The sequence below is a fragment of the Bufo gargarizans genome, chromosome 9 (genome assembly GCF_014858855.1).
Source record: "Bufo gargarizans isolate SCDJY-AF-19 chromosome 9, ASM1485885v1, whole genome shotgun sequence".
Taxonomy (NCBI): domain Eukaryota; kingdom Metazoa; phylum Chordata; class Amphibia; order Anura; family Bufonidae; genus Bufo; species Bufo gargarizans.
This window is the reverse complement of record NC_058088.1, coordinates 118,855,875-118,878,816: the sequence shown is the minus strand read 5'-3', so window position 1 is coordinate 118,878,816 and position 22,942 is coordinate 118,855,875. Positions and strand designations below refer to the sequence as shown.

The following is a 22,942-nucleotide window of genomic DNA, read 5'->3' as shown; positions in this document are numbered from 1 at the left end:
TCTTTCCCTGTGTTACGTGCTGGCCAATCCCCTGTCCAAGACGCAGGCCCGGAGGCCTCCCGCCCTGCACCTGTAACTTGGCAAGCACCATCAGTTAGCACATCCACTTCTGTGTCCCAGTGCAGCGTACAGATTTACATACCCCAGGCCTTGGAACGAAAGCGCAAATACCCAGCCACCCACCCACAGGCCATAGCACTAAATGTGCACCTTTCCAAATTGCTGGCCCTGGAAATGTTGCCATTTAGGCTCGTTACTCAGTCCCCAGCTGCCACTATTTTGCCTGGTGTGCCGTCCCCGCCTTTAACCAGCATGTGTCCCGTAACATCACCCATGCCATGACCAATGCAGTTATTGGGAAGGTCCACTTAACGACTGACACATGGACAAGTGCTTGTTGCCCGGGACATTACTTTCTCTATCAGCACACTAGGTGAACGTTGTGGAGGCCGAGAGCGAGTCGTACCCTGGGATGGCACAGGTGCTACTGATGTCAAGGATTGGGGGCCTTACTTCCATCAGGATTTCGGCCACCACCTACATAAGTGGCTGCAACCCCCCCTTCTTCTCCTACTCCACCTCCCCCTCCACTTTCACCTCTGAATTGTCATCTTGTAGCACCAGTCATCAGTCAGTAGCTGGAAGCATTGTAGCACTGCAGTGGGGAAGCGGCAACAGGCCAACAAGCTGAAACTTATTTGCTTAGGTGACAAACCGCTACAAAGCTGTGGCAGGGAATAAGGGACCAGACTGGGATGTGGCTCTCGCCACTCAACCTACAACCAGGCATTGTTGTGTCTGATAATGGCCGGAACTTGGTGGCGGCTTTGGAGCTCGGCAAGCTCGCACACATACCATGCCTAGCCCACATGTTAAACTTAGTGGTTCAGTGGTTTCTCAAACCCTACCCCAATTTGCCTGAGCTACTGGTGAAAGTGAGCCGCATGTGTGCCCATTTCCGAAAGTTATCTACAGCTGCCGCCGGTCTGTAGCAGCGCTTGCAATTGCCAGCTCACCAACTGTTGTGCGACGTGAGTGTCATGGAACCATGAACCAGACGTACAACAAGAGATAAGTGGGAATAAGAAGGCTTTATTGAAAATCAAGCTGTAAGCAAAAGTCCAAACGGATGGCTAAACCGAAGCAGGGTCTTGCGTAGCCAGAGGTCAGGAACCAGAAGGGTAGTCAGACGAAGCCAGGATCAGGAACCAGCGGGGTAGTCAGACGAGGCCAGGATCAGGAACCAGAAGCAGCAGCAGTCTTAGAAGCATGTGAACACAGGAGGACCAAGCAAGGAACTGAAGCCACAGACCTCCTATATATATGAGCTAGGCATCCAGCTCCTCCCAGTGGGAAGGAGAAGCCGCAGGGTGGGAGGCTACAAGAAACCCAGAAACCAAGATGGCCGCCAGCACATGTCAAACGAAGGAGAACAGCAAGAAGGTAAGACCATGACAGTACCTCCCCCTCAAGGGCCCCTCCTCCATGGAGTAAGGAACGGTTTCTGAGGGAAGCGTGCGTGGAAGGCTCGGAGCAAAGCAGGAGCATGGACATCTGCGGAGGGAACCCAGGAACGCTCCTCTGGACCATAACCACGCCAATGGACCAAAAACTGCAACCGACCGCGGACCAGGCGTGAGTCCAGGATATTGCTCACCTCATATTCCTCACGATTGCCCACTTGGACCGGACGGGGCCGAGGAACCGAGGAAGTGAAACGATTACACACCAATGGCTTCAACAGGGAGACATGAAACACGTTGGAGATCCGCATGCCAGGAGGAAGCGCAAGGGCATAGGCTACCGGGTTTACCCTGCGAAGCACTCGGAAGGGACCAACAAAGCGAGGCGCCAGCTTGGGAGTGGGCACTCGAAGGTTGAGGTTGCGGGTGGACAACCATACACGGTCTCCGACCTGGTAGGAAGGAGCGGGCGCTCGTCTGCGATCAGCCTGGAGTCTCTGGCGCTGCGCAGAGACCTCAAGGGACCTCTGGATCTGTACCCAAGAAGCACGTAGGACGGAAAGGTGATCCTCCACAGCCGGAATATCCTGGGGAGAGAATACCTCCGGTAACACGGCAGGTTGGAACCCATAATTGGCCATGAAGGGAGACGTCCCAGAGGAAGAGTTCACCGCCATGTTCCTGGCAAACTCAGCCCAAGGCAGGAGGTCAACCCAATTGTCTTGGTGATCGGAGACATAGCAACGAAGGAATTGCTCCAAGGCCTGATTGGATCGTTCTGCGGCCCCATTGGACTGAGGGTGGTAGGCCGAGGAGAAAGAGAGATGAATCCCCAACTGGGAGCAAAAGGCGCGCCAGAACCTGGACACAAACTGACTTCCCCGATCCGACACAATCTCCTTGGGCAAACCGTGCAGCCGGAAGACCTCCCTGGCGAAAATCGTGGCCAACTCTTGTGCAGAGGGTAACTTCTTGAGAGGAACACAGTGGCACATTTTGGAAAACCGATCCACAATCATGAGAATGACCGTATGGCCTCGGGATGCAGGGAGGTCCACAATGAAATCCATCCCCAGGTGTGACCATGGGCGCTCCCCGGTGGCTATGGGTTGCAAAAGGCCCAACGGAAGGTGCCGAGGGGACTTACTCTGGGCACAAACGGAGCATGCCGCTACATATGCGGCGATGTCGGAACGTAGAGAAGGCCACCAGAACAGACGTGAAACAGCCCAGGACAGCTGATTCTTTCCAGGATGCCCCGCGGCCTTGGAGTTATGGTAGGTTCGCAACAACCGAGTGCGCAACTCCTCAGGCACAAAACATCTGCCGTTGGGTCTCCCAGAGGGAGCACTAGATTGAGCCGCCAAAATCTGCTCACCCAGGGGAGAGGTCAGACTGGTGCGAATGGCGGCCAGGATCTGATTCGGAGGTATGACCGAAGTCGGAATCGACTCCTCCCTGGACAGCTCGGAGTACTGCCGTGATAAGGCATCCGCTCTGATGTTCTTGGAACCGGGTAGGTAGGAGACCACGTAATTAAAACGTGACAAGAACAGAGCCCATCTGGCCTGACGTGGTGTCAATCACTTGGCCTCAGAAAGGTAGGTCAGATTCTTGTGGTCCGTCAGGATGAGAACCGGAACCACCGAACCCTCGAGCAAGTGCCTCCATTCTTTAAGGGCCTGCACGATGGCCAATAACTCCCTGTCACCAATCTGATAGTTGCACTCCGCGGAAGACAGTTTCCGGGAGTAAAACCCACAAGGAAGCAGAGGACCCTCTGGTGTTCTACGCTGAGAAAGAAGGGCGCCTACTCCCGTCTCAGACGCGTCCACCTCGAGGACAAAGGGCAACCCAGGGTTGGGATGCGACAGAATCGGAGCCGACACAAAGGCGGACTTTAGAGCCTCAAAAGCTCGGATGGCCTCGAGCGGCCAGACCAGGAAATTACTGCCCTTCCTGGTCAGATCCATGAGAGGCTTGGCTAGCATAGAAAAGTCCCTGATAAACTTCCGATAATAATTGGCGAAGCCCAAAAAGCGCTGCAGGGCACGGAGACCACTGGGCTGGGGCCACTGTAAGACAGCCGAAACCTTCTCAGGATCCATGGAGAACCCCTCAGCGGAAATGATGTAACCTAAGAAGGTTACCTGGGATCGGTGAAATTCGCATTTCTCAAGCTTACCGAACAGCCTGTTCTCTCGTAACCGTTGCAACACTCGTCTGACATCCATAATGTGGGCCTCCATGGATTCAGAATATACCAAGATGTCATCCAAATAGACCACCACACACTGCTGCAACAGGTCACGGAAAATATCGTTGATGAATTCCTGGAAGACTGCGGTGGCATTGCACAACCCAAAGGGCATAACCAAGGATTCATAATGACCGGTCCTGGTGTTAAACGCGGTCTTCCACTCATCGCCCGCCTTGATCCTTACCAGGTTATATGCCGCCCTCAGGTCGAGTTTGGTAAAGACCGTGGCCCCTTTGAGGCGATCGAACAGCTCGGAAATCAAGGGTATCGGGTAAGCGTTCTTGATCGTGATGCGATTGAGACCCCTGTAATCGATGCAAGGCCTCAACTCACCGCCCTTCTTTTTCACAAAGAAAAATCCAGCCCCTGCCGGGGACGAGGATTTGCGAATGTGTCCGCGTGAAAGCGCCTCCCTCACGTACTCCTCCATGGCCTCATTCTCCGCTACCGACAGTGGATAGACTTTGCCACGAGGAGGAACGGCACCAGATTGTAACTCTATGGCACAATCGTATGGGCGGTGCGGAGGTAGGGCAACCATGCGCACCTTATCGAATACATCCCGGTACTCTTCGTATTCAGGAGGCAACAGAGAGTCCGAGGAAGTACACAGCAACTTGACAGGCCCATGGATGCAACTAGCCCCACACTGCGGTGACCACGAGAGGATCTCGGCCGATCTCCAATCGAAAGTCGGATTATGCTTCTGGAGCCAGGGGTACCCCAAGACCACCGAGTAGTGTGGAGACGAAATCACCTGGAGACAGACCGACTCTCTGTGAACGGCACCAATGGCTATCCCCACTGGAAGGGTCTCATGAGTCACGTGTGGCGGCAGAAGGGGTCTGCCGTCTATCGCCTCAAGAGCCAGTGGGGAACCTCGAGGCTGCAGAGGAATGGAATTGGCGGCAGCGAACACACTATCAATGAACAAACCACCAGCACCAGAGTCCACCAACGCCTGGGTCGTCACCAAGCCCCCGACCCAGGAGAGGACAACAGTGATCAGTGGTTTGTCATCACGGGAAACCGGGGACGAGGAGACTCCACCCAAGATCTGCCCCCGACAGGATCTCAGGTGCGAGCGTTTCCCGGACGGTTCGGACATGCCAACCGAAAATGCCCACCGAGACCACAGTACATGCATCGGCCCTCGCGTCTCCGGAGTACCCTCTCCCCCTCGGACAGGCGAGCAAACCCCAGCTGCATGGGTTCACCCCCAGACAAGTCATCCCCAGGAGGCGTGGGAGGAGAGGGAGGCACGGGTGGGACAGCAAACGTAGCGCCAATCTGTTAGAAGACCTCCGCAGGCTCTCCTTAAAGGAAGGTCTCTCCCTGAGTCTGGTGTCAATCAAAATCAGGAAAGAAATAAGAGACTCGAGCTCCACTGGTAGGTCCTTAGCTGCAACCTCATCCTTCAAGGCATCCGAGAGACCATGAGAGAAAGCAGCGACCAGAGCCTCATTATTCCAGCCCACCTCTGCTGCCAGGGTACGAAACTCAATGGCGTATTCAGCTACGGATCGTGAACCCTGTCTGATGGACATAAGGAGCTTCGCAGCAGAGGCAGCACGAGCCGGCACATCGAATACCTTCCGAAGAGAAGCAACAAAACCGGAAAACTCGGCAACCACCGGATTGTTGTTCTCCCATAAAGGGCTGGCCCAGGCCAAGGCCTTGTCCGAGAGCAGCGAGATCAAGAAGCCCACCTTTGATCTCTCAGTAGGAAAGGCATGTGGCAGCAACTCAAAATAAATGCCCACCTGGTTAAGGAAACCTCGGCACTGAGTTGGCTCTCCCCCAAAGCGCTGTGGAAGGGGGGCAGAACCGGTCATACCCCGAGACACCGCAGGCGCAGCAACAGGTGTCGGGGTAGACTCTGGCGCAACAACCGGAGCGGCAGTAGGAGCGGGCCCAGGCGCGACAACCGACCCATCGGCAACGGAAGCGAAATGAGCCGTGCGTTCAAGCAGGGTTTGCAACGCCACAGCGAACCGACCCAACAGGTGATCCTGCTGATCAAGTCTGGCAATCAGCGTAGGTAGCGAGGATGGCCCTGTACCGTCAGAATTCATGGCTTGGTCCTAATGTCATGGAACCATGAACCAGACGTACAACAAGAGATAAGTGGGAATAAGAAGGCTTTATTGAAAATCAAGCTGTAAGTAAAAGTCCAAACGGATGGCTAAACCGAAGCAGGGTCTTGCGTAGCCAGAGGTCAGGAACCAGAAGGGTAGTCAGACGAAGCCAGGATCAGGAACCAGCGGGGTAGTCAGACGAGGCCAGGATCAGGAACCAGAAGCAGCAGCAGTCTTAGAAGCATGTGAACACAGGAGGACCAAGCAAGGAACTGAAGCCACAGACCTCCTATATATATGAGCTAGGCATCCAGCTCCTCCCAGTGGGAAGGAGAAGCCGCAGGGTGGGAGGCTACAAGAAACCCAGAAACCAAGATGGCCGCCAGCACATGTCAAACGAAGGAGAACAGCAAGAAGGTAAGACCATGACAGTGAGCCCGCGCTGGAACTTCGTGTTCCACATGTTGGCCAGGCTTTGTGAGCAGCAGAGGGCAGTAGTGGAATACCAGCTGCAACATAGTCGTCGCCTTTCCAGTCAGCTTTCGCTCTTCTGTGAGGTTTTACGCAACTTTGAGGAATCAACACAGATGGTGAGTGGCGATGCCACTATTATCAGGGTAACCATCCCACTTCTGTGTCTACTGAAACGCTTGCTGCTTACAATGAAGGCGGATGCTTTGCATGTGGAAGAGGTGGAAATGGGGGAAGACAGTACACAGGGAGATAGCCAGACCACCCTCATTTTGTCTTCTCAGCGCGAATTGAATGATGATAATGAGGAGGAGACGCAGGATACGGTTGCCTCTGCTACAGAAGGTAGTACCCATAGCAAGTTTATTCCATCTTTTCAGCGTGGATGGGCAGAAGAGGAGGAAGAGGGTGAGGAGATTGAGAGTCATCCTCCAGCGAAGTCTTGTGTGTTGGCACACATGGCTGACTTTATGTTATGCTGCCTTTCCCGTGACCCTCGTGTTGTACGCATTTTGGCCAACACTGATTACTGATTGTTCACCCTTCTCAATCCCCGCTAAAGAGAACTTCTCATCTCTCATTCCTGTGGGTGGTGGAGGACTAGCAAAATGGTGCAATACCAGAAGGTCCTTGTGGATAAATTGCTCCAAATATCAACATTCTTATTAGGCTGTCCTTGCTCCTAATGTTTTAGAGGGTGAGCTCAGCAGCAGGCACTCAACCATAATTTTTTCGATGGTCAGCTCAGCAGCAGGCCCTCACCCATATGGTCAGCTCAGCAGCAGGCCCTCACCCCTAATGTTTTAGATGGTCAGATCAGCAGCAGGCACTCGCCCCTAATGTTTTAGAAAGTCAGATCAGCAGCAGACCCTTACCCCTAATTTTTTGGATGGTCAGCTCAGCAGCAGACCCTCCTCCCTAATGTTTTAGATCAGGGGTGTCAAACTCAAATTTATCGGGGGCCGCATCAGCAGTTTGGTCACCTTCAAAGGGCCGGTTGTATCTGTAGGACTATGTGTCCACTCTTTATTATCATAAATTATTGTCACTGCATTCAATTATTACTGTTTTTTGTAATAATGTAAGTAATAACTAGCTCTGAAAGCTTGACCTGCAAGCGCTGACTGGGGTCACATAGCATTATACTGATTTATGATGCTATGTAACCCTTACAGTTCTGGAATGTGTTGGATAACACTGACATAATGCTGTCAGTGTTATCCAACACATTCCAGAACTGTAAGGGTTACCATATTTTTTGCCCTATAAGACGCACCGGCCCATAAGACGCACCTAGGTTTTTGAGGAGGAAAATAAGAAAAAAATTTTTTGAACCAAAAGGTTTGCTTTTGGTGGGTTTTGAACTAATTGTGGTCTGTGGGTGGCACTGTTATGGGGGATCTGTGGATGGCACTGTTATGGGGGATCTGTGGGTGACACTTATGGGGGATCTGTGGGTGACGCTCTGTTATGGGGGATCTGTGGGTGACACACTGTTATCGGGGATCTGTGGGTGACACTTATGGGGGATCTGTGGGTGACACTTATGGGGGATCTGTGGGTGACACTTATGGGGGATCTGTGGGTGACACTTATGGGGGATCTGTGGGTGACACTTATGGGGGATCTGTGGGTGACACTTATGGGGGATCTGTGAGCGGCTCTTATGGGGGATCTGTGTATGACAGTTATGGGGGGGATCTGTGGATGACACATATATAGCATCTTATGCTATGTGTCATCCACAGATCCCCTCCATAAGTGTCCCTGTAGTGAATGACCCTCAATACACGGGCTGGGGGCCGGCATCTGCTTTTATAATGACAGCGGGTCCCGTGCAGTGACGGGCCCCGCTCACTGTATAATCCTATGTCTAATAGTTAATTGTATGTAATTGCATAATCAGCGCTGTGTATTACGGTACTTACAACTACAAGCACTCGCCGCTCGGTAGGCAGAGAGGAGGGAGGAGGCAGGTCGGGAGGACAGGCGCTGGCAGCGTGAGTCATACGTCATGCGCCCACGCCGCCTGCTTCATTCATAAAGTGGGCGGCGCAGGCGCGTGACGTATGACTCACACTGCCAGCGCCTGTCCTCCCAGCCTGCCTCCTCCCTCCTCTCGGCGAGCGCTTGTAGTTGTAAGTACCGGTAATACACAGCGCTCCTTATGCGATTTATTATCACTTCCTGCAAGGGCCTCCTGCAGGAAGTGATAATAAAAGGTGAAGGCTGGCGGCCGGCAGCAGCTACGCGGGCCACATGACGAGGTCTGGCGGGCCGGATTCGGCCCGCGGGCCTTGTGTTTGACACCCGTGTTTTAGATGGTCAGATCAGCAGCAGGCCCTCGCCCCTAATGTTTTAAAGGGTCACCAGCAGACCCTTGCTCCAAATATTTTTGAGGGTCTCCAACAGGCCATCAATCATAATTTTTCAAGGGTGTATATGATGCCCTCCTTTATGTGTAATAAAGGGTGTATTGGAGTGCCAGTTCCTTGTAATTTTTGGCAGCCCTTTCACTTAGTGCATAGGGTTTATGAGTGTAGGAGTCCCACTACCTGAACAATTGTACCACAATGTGAATAGGGCCCTCCATTATGTGATATACAGATTGTATCGGAGTGCCTCTTCCTTGTAATTTTTGGCAGCACTTGCACTTTATATACAAGTAAATATACAAGAAAAAAAGTCTCCTAACAATTTTTCCTCTAAAATCGATTTTATCTTTGGTTTTGTGCATATTATTGTCAGTCTTTAAAAGTGGTGCACTACTCGGACAAGATCGTTCCCAGCAGCGACATGGGAGTCCAAGATGCATCCAGATCCTCGCCATGCTGTTCCTAAACCATTTCAGTGGTGTTTTCATCAATTTCTGACCTTTTCATATGAACCAGACACCCTCCCCTCTTCAGAGCAGGAGGTGCCTGGTTTAATGCTCGGGTTCTCCCATTGACCTCCATTGTGTTCGGGTGCTCGGCATTCCGAGGTGTTCTACTCGAGCACCCGAGCACTTTGATGCTCAATCAACACTACTGGCTATCCATGCAGGCTATGAGAAAGATATACAGTACAGCTATTTGGTACCTAGGTCTTGGATCAAATCATCTGGCAAATCTAATTTATGATTAGTTGGACCATGGGAGTTTATGAGATTCCTACTAAACTCCAAACCGTTGCAGTTGGTGTTAATAGTTCAACAGATTACCCCATTATATTGCATATTAACATTATTTCTTTTGCATATTTACATGGTTTCTTTTCTGTACACACACCTGAACTGAGAGTAATCCATTCTCATCCGGTAAAACTCGATATGTGTGCACTTGATGAAGGTTCCTTTGGGTAAACAGTAAAAAAAATGGGTTTTTCTTTTGTAACCTAATGCAATAATGATGTAAATTTGACAAAATGCTAAAGTAACATCAATTACAATGTAAAAAGCAAATGTTTGCATGAGCTGTTTTTCTGGTATAAAAGTACAGTTCAGATAACACATGATTTGAAACAATATGTCTTCATTTAGTGTGTTATGAATTTGTCGAATTTTCCTGAGATCTCAGATTTTGTTTGGCCACCCCTTACTGCTACGTAGTCACACCACATACAAGAGTTATATATTAATAGTCACATTTGCACAATATATTTGGCTTTTTTGTAATGTCATGTCCCTTTTTTCAACAAGACCTTTTTTAAGTCTCCTCACTTTGATCTATATTTAATGAAAAATTTGATTCACCGTGAAGCCGAATTTATTTGTGGTAACCAATAAATTTTCCCTGAAATGGCAGTAAAAACAAAAAAAAATACATACTTACCTCATCAATTGGCACGCAAAGAGGCCATCGCGGACATCTTGATTGAAGATACCGAGCAAAATCTTGCATGATATCTTCAATAAAATGTCTGTGACAGCCTTCACACGATTAAATGGATATGGTGATTAATTTTTTTACCCTGATTAAAGCAATTCGTCACAAAGCTAATTTCTTTGTGAAATTTACCGAAGGAGCCAAATTGAATTTTCCATAACTTCACTCATCTCTACTTCTCACATTCCACGGCTATACATTTTTTTTTATAGGTATATAGGTATTTTTTTAAGCATAGGTTTTATTGAAAGATTTTTACATAATGACAACATAACATAGTTGTACAAGCCATCTGATAAGCAGTATAATGAAAAAGGAGTATAAATCTCTGCAAGTGAGGAAACATACACTGCCTGTCCCAAAAAAAAGTCGCCACCAAAAAAAAGCCTTTAGCTTTGGATACGCCACGCATTCACTGTGGCATCGTTTCGATAAGCTTCTGCAATGTCACAAGATTTATTTCCATCCAGTGTTGCATTAATTTTTCACCAAGATCTTGCATTGATGATTGTAGAGTCTGACTGCTGCGCAAAGCCTTCTCCAGCACATCTCAAAGATTCTCAATGGGTTTAAGGTCTGGACTATGTGGTGGCCAATCCATGTGTGAAAATGATGTCTCATGCTCCCTGAACCACTCTTTCACAATTTGAGCCTGATGAGTCTGGCATTGTCATATTAGAATATGCCCATGCCATCAGGGAAGAAAAAATCCATTATTGGAATAACCTGGTCATTCAGTATGTTCAGGTAGTCAGCTGACCTCATTCTTCGAGCACATACTGATGCTGAACCTAAACCTGACCAACTGTGGCGACCGCAGATCACAGCACTGCCCCCACAGGCTTGTACAGTAGGCACTAGCCACGATGGGTGCATCACTTCATCTGCCTCTCTTCTTACCCTGATGCGCCCATCACTCTGGAACAGGGTAAATCTGGACTCATCAGACCACATCACCTTCTTCCATTGCTCCAGAGTCCAATCTATATGCTCCCTAGCAAATTGAAGCCTTTTTTTTCTGGTTTGCCTCACTGATTAGTGTTTTTCTTACAGCTACACAACTGTTCAGTCCCAATCCCTTGAGTTCCCTTCGCATTGTGCGTGTGGAAATGCTCTTACTCTCACTATTAAACATAGCCCTGAGTTCTACTGTTGTTTTTCTTCGATTTGATTTCACCAAACGTTTAAGTGATCGCCAATCAAGATCATTCAGGATTTTTTCCCTGCCACATTTCTTCCTCAAATACGATGGGTTCCCACTATCCTTCCAGTTTTTAATAATGCGTTGGACAGTTCTTAACCCAATATTAGTAGTTTTACTATCTCCTTAGATGTTTTCTCTGCTTGATGCATGCCAATGATTTGACCCTTCTCAAACATACCAATATCTTTTCCACAACGACGAGATGTGTCTTTCGACATGGTTGTTTAGGAAATGAGAAGCAACTCATTGCACCAGTTGGGGTTAAAACTTATTGCCAACTGAAAGATAATCGCCCATGCAGTAATTATCCAATAGGAGGCTCATAACTATTTGCTTAATTAAATCAAGTGTTAAACCGACAAGTGTTCCCCAGAATTTACGTCATAGTAAACTCTATGCAACACTTGCAAGTTACAAGATAGCTCAGTGCATTGCTAAGCATGGAAAGCCCTTCACCAATAGAGAATACAATAAGGAAGCATTTTGTGCAGCTGGTGATTTGTTTGATGGTTTACAGCCACAAAATGGGATATTTTTAAAAGCATCCTAAAATCTAATTGTAAGAAGTACATACCCTATGGGAATAAAAGGTTAAGTAACAAGAAGAAACCGATGTGGATAAATAGAACTGTAAAGAAAGTGATAAATGACAAAAAGAAAGCATTTAAATCACTAAAACAGGTGGGTAGTGAGGAAGCACTGAAAAGGACAAAAAAATGAATATGTAAAAAACAAATAAAAGCAGCCAAACCAGAGACCGAGAGATTAATTGCCAATAAGAGTAAAACTAACCCTAAAATGTTCTTCAATTATATAAATGGCAAAAAGTATAAATCTGAAGGTGTCGGCCCTTTACAGAGCAATGAGGGGGGAGTTGCAGAGAGTGATGAGGAGAAAGCAAAGCTATAAAATATTTTTTTATCCACTGTATTCACTGAGAAAAATAAATGCAGAAAGAAAAAGTAAATTCCCCATTAAAAGTGTCCTGTCTGACCCAGGAAAAAGTACAGTGGCATCTTAAAAAGATTAAAATAGGCAAATCGCCAGGAACGGATGGCATGCACCTCCGTATCCTAAGGGAATTAAGTAATGTCATAGCCGGACCCTTATTTCTGATATTTAAGGACTCTATAGTGACAGGAAGTATTCCACAGGATTGACACATACCAAATGTGGTGCCAATATTCAAAAAGGGTCCAAAAACAGAGCCCGGAATCTTTAGGCCGGTAACATCTGTTGTCGGTAAACAACAGGTTTTCTAAGAGATGCTATCTTGGAGTATGTCAATGAAAATAAACAACGCCATATCAGCATGGCTTCATGAGGGATCGGTCATGTCAAACTATTTGTTTCTTTATGGTAGACTTGGGGAACAGCCATATATCCTTGCCTTTTTTTATATACCTCCCCCATTATCCCTGCACCCCCTTAATTGCCTGTTGTCTTTTGTGGAAAGGTGGCCAGACTGTCGGGTGGTTCTGACAGGTGACTTCAACAATGTTATGTATCCTAGTAGAGACAGGCTGACCGCGGATCCTAGCACCGCAACTAGTGGGACTGAGACGCTGTTGTGACGTTTCTGCCGAGAGACAGGCTTTGTGGAAGTGTGGGACTATATGGGGAGGGGAAAGAGTGCTTTTTCATGTGTTAGTAATTGAGGGAGGTCAATGTCCAGGATCGACCTGGCACTGACCAACAGGACGAGAGACAACAAGACGAGAACTCTCTCAGACCATGCTCCCCTCTCAATAGAAATTCGGGTAGGGTCAGGTCAGGTTAAATCAGACTTGCTATTTAGGCTGAACCCATACTGGTTGACTATAATGGATGACCATCAGGTTATTAAAAATCAGATAACCTCTTTTTGGCAGATTAACTACCCCTCAGCTGGTATTGGCTGCGTATGGGATACCGTGAAGGCCTATATGAGGGGGTTGTTTATCAGCAATATCTCTGCATTAAGAGGATCATTTGAGAGAAGAGAGAAGGAATTAATCAGCTTAGTGGCTGGTACTACGGAGCAGTTTATTTCTCAAAAGACGGAACAAAATAGAGAGAAAATGCAGAAAGCCAGCCAGGACCTTAAAAGCTTTCTCTTGGGTAGGGCCCACCATAGTCTATTTTTTAAGGGACAGAAATACTTCTCGGAGTCAGGACAACCAGGCAGGCTCTTAGCTAGGATAGTTAAGCAACAAGAGAATAGGAAGGATGAAATAGCTGGTATCCGCGGGCCTGACGGTAGAATCTTACTAGATTTGGAAGGTATAGCTGAGACTTTCCGGGAATACTTTGCAGCGGTCTATAGGGCGGCTCCTCCTGTGCCAGACAGCCTCGTGGACGCTTTTCTGAATGATCTTCCTTTTCCGGTTCTCTCAGAGGGTCACAGGGTTTCGCTGGAGGGGGAGATAACCGTCCCGGAGATCCATTTGGCCCTTGGGTCAATATCGGGTAATTCGTCCCTGGGGCTGGATGGTCTTCCGTACAAATTTTACAGGAAATATGGGGATATAGTCCTCCCATATCTCTCAGAAGTATTCACAAAGGGGTTACAGGGAGAAGACCTCCCGACCTCCATGCATGAGGCACTGATAGTTTTAATTCCAAAAAAAGATAAGGATTTTGGAGATGGGGGCATATAGACCCATTTCTTTACTTAATACTGATATTAAGCTGCTCTCCAAGGTCCTGGCTAATAGACTCTCTAAGGTGATTACTTCACTAATTCACCCAGACCAAAATGGGTTCATGTCTGGGAGTGGCACCCATTATAATATACATCGCTTGTTTGCTAATATCCAATCCTCCGCTCAATCCTGTCATTAGATGCCACTAAGGCCTTTGACAGCTCCCTCTGGAGGGTGATGGGAAGAATGGGATTTGGTCCAAGGTTTATAGCCATGGTCCGTTTGCTTTATAAATCTCCCCAGGCCAAACTTAGGATCAACGGGACCCTGACTAGGATTCTGATGTTGGAGAGAGGCACCCGTCAAGGATGTCCTCTCCCGACACTCTTATTCAAGATTTATATTGAGCCTTTGGCTATAAAGATCAGACAAGACCCGGGGGTTCTTGGATTTGGGATCGCGGGAGATCATAATTGGATCTCTTTGTATGCAGACGATATTCAGTTTTTTATGCAACAGACCAATACTACCCTGCCAAAAGTTATGGAGATTGTAGAAGTGTAGTCTAGGTTCTCTGGCCTGGAGGTAAATTGGTCTAAAACTACCCTCCTCCCTACCTCCCTATAGATAAGGACTCCGTGTACTTGGGGATAAACGTTTCTGCTAACATCCAGGACTATGTTCAACTAGAGGATACGTTTTTTAAATTGATAGAGAATATGATCAATGATTTGTTATGGGGAAGAAAGCGGGTAAGGCTGAAACTGGATTATTTTTCAATGCCCCTGGAACGGGTTTGAACCTTCCGAGTTTCAGGGGATATTTTATTTAGTCTCAGCTATGTTTTTTTCCATGAGTGGGAGACTAGCCCCTTATGTAAAAAACTAGTGGACCATTTTGGTTTTCTTGATTTCTTTACTTTATTAGAGTCAGGATGCTTAATGAATTTAAGGCAGGAGTTTGGAAGCTTTGTTACGCTTGCTACTAGGGCCTGAAAATTGATCAAGAGTTGGCTACTTATTAAATCCTCATTGGTTTGCACTCCACTATGGCAAAATCAAAGACTTTCAGTGCTGGGGGACCTTGATTGCCAGCAGCACTGGAGGTCTAAGAATATTCACTATATAGCGCAAGTAGTTGGGGATGGTCAGATCCTCTCTCTTGAGGAGATCGCGCAGAAGGAAAGTACAGGAGAAATACTTTGGTTTAGATATTTTCAGTAACGATTGGCACTTTGTAGCATTGTGGATAGAACCCTATTAACTATAGACACGTCAAGCTTTTTGCACACTTTAATAAGGAAAAAGAATGCTGTTAAGGCTAAGATAGCGTACTGTTACAAACACTTTGTTTTTTTAGGGCACGGTTTTTCAATTGTCTCTCGCCTGGACAAAAGTCCTGGAGACTTACTTATCCTAACCCATCTTGTGAGGCTTGGGAAAGTGCTCTGAAGAATATGGGTTTGGTTTCTTTAAGTTTTAATCACATAGTTGTTCAGTTTAATATTCTGCATAAGATATATGTAACACCGCTCTGGCTTCAGAGGCGTGGATTACAAGATAGCTCCAACTGCATGCGTTGTGGGAGTCCCGATTCAGACTATCTTCATCTGTTTTGGGATTGCCCTCTTTTAGATGGTTACTGGGGAGGAATACATGAATTTCTGGTGTGGCGACTGCAGATGGAGCTCCCTCGCCAGCCTCAATTGTGGATCCTTGGGGATCTTTCTGCTCTAAATTGCCAGAAGCCAGAGAAGCGTTTATTGATTAGGGTGATGTTTGTGGCCCGTTCTCATGTCAATCAGTAGCAGAAATTAGTCGATAAAATTAGATATTAAGAAGCTATTTTGTATAGGCAGAGAGGTACATATGATAAATGGCTCAGGATCTAGGCAGCATGGAATGGGTGAAAGAACAACTGAAAAGTTTTATTTTTATTTAGTTTTTACATAATTTTTTATTTTTTCTCCTCCCGGTTACGGCGGCATTTTGAGGGGAAGGGAATTGGTTGGTTGGGAGTGTATGTATCCTGTTCTTAATTTTGTAAACGCTGGTTAAGATGAATAAAGAAAGAAAGAGTAAAAATATATTTATACAGTACAGACCAAAAGTTTGGACACACCTTCTCATTCAAAGATTTTTCTTTATTTTCATGACTATGAAAATTGTAGATTCACACTGAAGGCATCAAAACTATGAATTAACACATGTGGAATTATATACATAACAAAAAAGTGTGAAACAACTGAAAATATGTCATATTCTAGGTTCTTCAAAGTAGCCACTTTTTGCTTTGATTACTGCTTTGCAAACTCTTGGCATTCTCTTGATGAGCTTCAAGAGGTAGTCACCTGAAATGGCTTTCACTTCACAGGTGTGCCCTGTCAGGTTTAATAAGTGGGATTTCTTGCCTTATAAATGGGGTTGGGACCATCAGTTGCGTTGTGGAAAAGTCAGGTGTATACACAGCTGATAGTCCTACTGAATAGACTGTTATAATTTGTATTATGGCAAGTAAAAAGCAGCTAAGTAAAGAAAAATTAGTGGCCATTATTACTTTAAGAAATTAAGGTAAGTCAGTCCGAAAAATTGGGAAAACTTTGAAAGTGTCCCCAAGTGCAGTCACAAAAACCATCAAGCGCTACAAAGAAACTGGCTCACATGCCGACCACCCCAGGAAAGGAAGACCAAGAGTCACCTCTGCTGCGGAGGATAAGTTCATCCGAGTCACCAGATTAGAGACCAGGTTAATGCCACACAGAGTTCTAGCAGCAGACACATCTCTAGAACAACTGTTAAGAGGAGACTGTGTGAATCAGGCCTTCATGGTAGAATATCTGCTAGGAAACCACTGCTAAGGACAGGCAACAAGCAGAAGAGACTTGTTTGGGCTAAAGAACACAAGGAATGGACATTAGACCAATGGAAATCTGTGCTTTGGTCTGATGAGTCCAAATTTGAGATCTTTGGTTCCAACCATCGTGTCTTTGTGCGACGCAGAAAAGGTGAACTGATAGACTCTACATGCCTGGTTCCCACCGTGAAGCATGGAGGAGGAGGTGTGATGATGTCGGGGTGCTTTGCTGGTGACACTGTTGGGGATTTATTCAAAATTGAAGGCATACTGAACCAGCATGGCTATCACAGCATCTTGCAGCGGCATGCTATTCTATCCAGTGTGCGTTTAGTTGGACCATCATTTATTTTTCAACAGGACAATGACCCCAAACACACCTCCAGGCTGTGTAAGGGCTATTTGACCATGAAGGAGAGTGATGGGGTGCTGTGCCAGATGACCTGGCCTCCACAGTCACCGGACCTGAACCCAATTGGGATGGTTTGGGGTGAGCTGAACCGCAGAGTGAAGACAAAAGGACCAACAAGTGCTAAGCATCTCTGGGAACTCCTTCAAAACTGTTGGAAGACCATTTCAGGTGACTACCTCTTGAAGCTCATCAAGAGAATGCCAAGAGTGTGCAAAGCAGTAATCAAAGCAAAAGGTGGCTACTTTAAAGAACCTAGAACAGGGGTGCACAACATTTTTTGGTCTTGGGGCCGCTTTGTCACATCGCTCTATTTCAAGGGGCCGCAAATAAAAAAAAATATTGATTGGTGCTCATCTGCCTATTACACAAGCCAGTGCAAAGTGACTGGGGAGGAGTGATCGCTGCCACAGTCATTCCGCCTTCATTTAGATTACACAGGGTGATGTGCTGCAGATAATCGTACATCTTTCATCCTGATAAAATATGCAAATCAGCCGACAAATTAGCAATTCCTTGTTTATTGACTAATCAACTGCACTATTATACTGGCCAGATATAAGATATGAGCGCTCCTATGAACACTTGTTCCCAGTAATTGTCCCAATATCGTGTTGCAGCATAGCCCCTGAAACAGAAGAGTTATACTTACCTGCTCCCCACCGCTCCGGTCCTTCGCACTGCCCCCCGCTGTTTACACCTGGCAGTGCATGGACATAGTCATACACCACTCCAGCCAATGACTGGCTTATGCGGTGATGTGGCCACAAGCAGCATGTCACTTCTGAAGCCAGTCATTGACTGGAGCCGTGCAAGTGACCATGGCCATGCACTGCCAGGTGTAAACAGAGCAGGAACCGGAAGATGGAGGCAGCGGAGGCAGCGCAGAGGACCAGAGCGGAGTGGAGCAGGTAATTCTGAATCTTCTATTTCAGAGGCTATGCTGCAGAAACTTGAAAAAAGAAAAAAAAATTACAGAAAAATTGCGACATTTCCTTCCATCCTGCCTCCCATTCATAAATCAGTGCTTTCCTTCACTGCAGAGGATGGAGCTCACTGGTTATTACCATCTCCTGCCAATCCAGTTATAGGCGCCCTGCAGTAACCAGTAAGCACTTTACCTTGCTAGTGGGGAAGGCGCCTATTGGTTAACGCTTGAATGACCAGGTCCGAAAAGGCCTTAATGACCAGACACTTTTTTGTCATTTAGCGCACGTGGTGGTTCAAATGGTTGTAACTATCTTATTTGTTGGACTACCAAAATAATTTTTGCAACAATTTTTATTTGGGGGAAACTGTATAAAACGTTTTTAAAAAGTATATATTTTTTAAAACTATAGCTCCTATTTCTTTAAATATGCAAACTGACACCAAAATAAATTATTATAATTAGTTTCCTATTTTGTGTAGGCCATTTTGTTATATAATATGAAAAGTTTCACGTGAATGGGGCGGTTATAGTGATGGTTTTGATTGGTGTGGTTGTTTTTTTTTATGTATTATATTTCTTTTAACTTAATATATTTCTGCTCCATAATATGTCCCCCAAGAGGTCATAAAAAAAAGACCTTGGGCGACACTGTCACTTTTTTAAATTTTGCACTTTTTACTTTTAACTTTTTATTTTTTACTTCTATTTGAATTTTATTAATATTTTATCGTATTTTTTTATAATTTTATTTTATTTTTTTTATAATTTTTTAAAATATATTTTTGCCATATAATATGTCCCCAAAAAGGTCATAAAAAGACTGTTGTGGGACAGTGAACACTCTTTTATTTAGCACTTTTTACTTTTTATTGTATTTTATTTTTAATTTTTTTAAATCATTTTCAATTTTTTTGTGCCACATAATATTTTAGTTCTCTTTTCTTTTATTTATATTTTATAATATTTTTATTTAGTTTTAAAAAAAATGTAATCATTTTTTAACCTTTTTTTTATATATATATTTTTACCACATAATTTATCTCCCTTTGGAGCCCCAGTTACAGAGAAACAAGCCTGCTGCGGGGGCTTTGTACCAGGGCAGCGCTCCTCTGTTCCCGAGACACCCAGCGATCACGTGATCGCCGGGTCCACACTGCAGAGCGCTCATAGAGGAGAATGCAGAAGCGCTAATAAAGCGCTTCTGTCTTCTCCTCGGCTTCCCCACTCTCACTAATAGCCAGGAACCCTTTCCGCGTCTGCTACAGTGAAGGAGCAAAACCTGTGATCCATCTGCTGTGCGGCGCTCTGTGCAGAAACACAGCTTATTGCAGGATCAGCTGTGTTTCTGCCCAGCAGTGCGGGGGCCGCAAACCATGACTCTGGGGGCCGCATGCGGCCCGCGGGCCACAGGTTGTGCACCCCTGACCTAGAATATGACATATTTTCAGTTGTTTCACACTTTTTTGTTATGTATATAATTCCACATGTGTTAATTCATAGTTTTGATGTCTTCAGTGTGAATCTACAATTTTCATAGTCATGAAAATAAAGAAAACTCTGAATGAGAAGGTGTATCCAAACGTTTGGTCTGTACTGTATATGAAAATAAACAAATAACGCCATATCAGCATGGCTTCATGAAGGATCGGTCATGTCAAACTAATGTAATCAGTTTCTATGAGGAGGTAAGTTCTAGACTTGACAGCGGCGAATCAATGGATGTCATATATCTGGACTTCTCCAAAGTATTTGACACTGTACCGCACTGTACCGTCAGTATATAAAATGAGAATGCTTGGACTGGGAGAAAACATCTGTATGTGGGTAAGTAACTGGCTGAGGGATAGAAAACAGGGGGTGGTTTTTAACGGTACACACTCAGATTGTGTCACTAGTGGGGTACCTCAGGGGTCAGTATTGGGCCATATTCTCTTCAATATATTTATTAATGATCTTGTAGAAGGCTTGCACAGTAAAATAAAAAAATTTGCAGATGACACTAAACTGTGTAAAGTAATTAACACGGAAGAGGACAGTATACTACTACAGAGGGATCTGGATAGATTAGAGGCTTGGGCAGAGAAGTGGCAGATGAGGTTTAACACTGACAAATGTAAGGTTATGCACATGGGTAGGAATAATGCAAGTCACCAGTACATACTAAAGGTTAAAACACTGACATGGAAAAGGACCTAGGAATTTTAGTGAACAGAAAACTAAGCTGCAAAATCCAGTGTCAGGCAGCTGCTGCCAAAGCTAATAAGATAATGAGTTGCATGAAAGGGACATAGATGCCCGTGATGAGAACATAGTGCTACCATTTTACAAATCATTAGTCAGACCACACTTAGAGTACTGTGTACAGTTCTGGGCTCCTGTGAACAAGGCAGAGCTGGAGACAGTTCAGAAGAGGGCAACTATAGTAATAACTGGAATGGGGGGACTACAGTACCCTGAAAGATTATCAAAAAGACGATTGAGGGGAGATATAATTAATATGTATAAATATATCAGGGGTCAGTACAGAGATCTCTCCCATCAGCTATTTATCCCCAGGACTGTGACTGTGACGAGGGGACATCCTCTGCGTCTGGAGGAAAGAAGGTTTGTACACAAACATAGAAGAGGATTCTTTACGGTAAGAGCAGTGAGACTATGGAACTCTCTGCCTGAGGAGGTGGTGATGGTGAGTACAATAAAGGAATTCAAGAGGGGCCTGGATGTATTTCTGGAGTGTAATAATATTACAGGCTATAGCTACTAGAGAGGGGTCGTTGATCCAGGCAATTATTCTGATTGCCTGATTGGAGTCGGCATTTTTTTTTTTTTTTTGCCTTCCTCTGGATCAACTTGCAAGATAACAGGCTGAACTGGATGGACAAATGTCTTTTTCGGCCTTATATACTATGGACCAGATTTATCATGACTCTGACAGCTCACTACACTTTCACATATGGCTAAAGTCAGTTTTAGCCAAGTCAGATTTATGATCGGCCCTTTAAGACTGTAATAAATGTGGTTTGATGGTAGCAGTTTATCCGTCAGTAAGCAGCTTTACAAAAGTCGCACGTCTTTATGAAAAAGTTGCATGTTCTATTAAAAAGTCACATAAGATAAGCATGGTCCTCATTGGAGTGAAATAGCGCATTTTTTTTAGACTTTTTGCTACTTTTAAAATAGTCGCAATAGTCAATCTGTCTAGAGATTCATTTACATAAGAAAACACGTCCACTTTCAGAAAACTGGCGAGCATAGGGCAGAGCCAATAAAATTCGCAAAATTTTGCGCAGTTTAAGTAATTGGACAAAAATTTGCGACTTTTTCACTCCATTATTCTGACTTGAGCTAATGATAAATCTGGCCCTATGTTACTATGTTACTAAGAACACTATCATGTCTAGGATTAAAGACCTACCCAATTCAGCAAGAACTATTGAGAGCCGGATCACTGATATGGCAAAAACATTAGGGAACAGCAAGCGACTGGTTTAAAAGACTGCACTGTGCTGGATGAAAGCGTGGACATTAATGATCTGCCTTGTTTGGCAATTGTGGCCAGATCCTGTGATTCTGCTGGAGTAAAAGAGGAGCTGTGCTGTTTGAAACCAATCTATGGCACAACGATGTGGCAATGATGACTTGGCTAAAACCTTTGCTGAACATTTTGAATCTTTGCAATCACCACTGATGGCGCCCCCGCAATGGTGGGAAAACAAAAAGGATTTGCCAGATTAATTGAGGACAAAATTGGGCACCCTGTTCTAAAATTCCACTGCATTATACACCAGGAGAATCTCTGTGCAAAGATGTCAAATACTGATCTTAATACTGTGATGGCAACAGTTGTGAAAATTGAGAATTTTCTGCGAGCTCGCTCTGCCTTGACTTATAGGCAATTACAAGCGCTGGTTGAAAAAATGGAATGTGCATACAAAGATGTCCCGCTTCATTCCAATGTCAGGTGGCTCAGTAGTGGAAGAGTGCTGGAGAGTTTTGTGACCTGCAATGATGCAATTAGAGCCTTTCTTGCTGAGAAGAAGCAGCATTACCCAGAGCTGGAGGATTTCATGTGGCTTGAGAAACTTATGTTTCTGGCAGATATATCACACTTAAATGATCTCAAAGTCTGCGTGCCGGGAGCTGGACAGAGTATCATGGGGCTGTTTGAAATTTGGAAGGCATTCACGTCCAAACTTAAAGTTTATGTGGAGGATACAGAAAAGGGGGCATCTTGCTACTTCAAACACTTGAGAGAGCTTTCTTCTCATCATTCAGTCAACACAGCTAACATTTCCATGTACATGAAAGAGCGTGAGTCCGAATTTTCCAGGAGATTCCAAGATTTTCCGAGATATGGGCCAATGTTTTCTTTTCTCAGATCTCCAGACAAGTTTAATGGGACAGACATAGACCTGTCAGTTTTTGAATGGATAGAAACATAGAATGTGTCGGCAGATAAGAACCATTTGGCCCATTTGGGCATCGACAATTTGGAAATGCAACTGATTGACTTCCAGAGCTCATCTTTAGGGACAATTAAGTTCTGTGATCTGCGGACATCACTTGAAACATCCAGAGAGAATGCACAGTCCCTTTTCATGTGTTGGAAATCACTTCCACAGAAATTTGACTGTTTGAAGAAAATTGTATTTGCAATGCTGGCAGTCTTTGGGTCAACATATTTATGTGAGCAGATCTTCTCCCATATGAATGCTATCCTCTGCCCCTCACGAAACAGGCTTACTAGTGACCATTCTGAAGCCTGTGTCCAACAAAAAGTCAC

General features: G+C 45.5%; 1 protein-coding gene across 6 annotated transcripts in view; it reads right to left on the bottom strand.

The window, feature by feature from the left end:
- The window catches only part of LOC122946554 (phosphatidylinositol 3,4,5-trisphosphate 5-phosphatase 2B-like), a 109,182-nt gene that overhangs the window by 67,124 nt on the left and 19,116 nt on the right, over positions 1-22,942 (bottom strand). For 5 of the 6 annotated variants that reach the window (XM_044306267.1, XM_044306266.1, XM_044306265.1 and 2 more), the window contains one exon: positions 9,542-9,605. The exons of the other annotated variant lie outside the window; for it this stretch is intronic. In XM_044306267.1, coding sequence (XP_044162202.1) covers positions 9,542-9,605 — 64 coding nt within the window. Of the gene's footprint in view, positions 1-9,541; positions 9,606-22,942 lie in introns of those variants that run through there. 6 annotated transcript variants of the gene reach the window in all.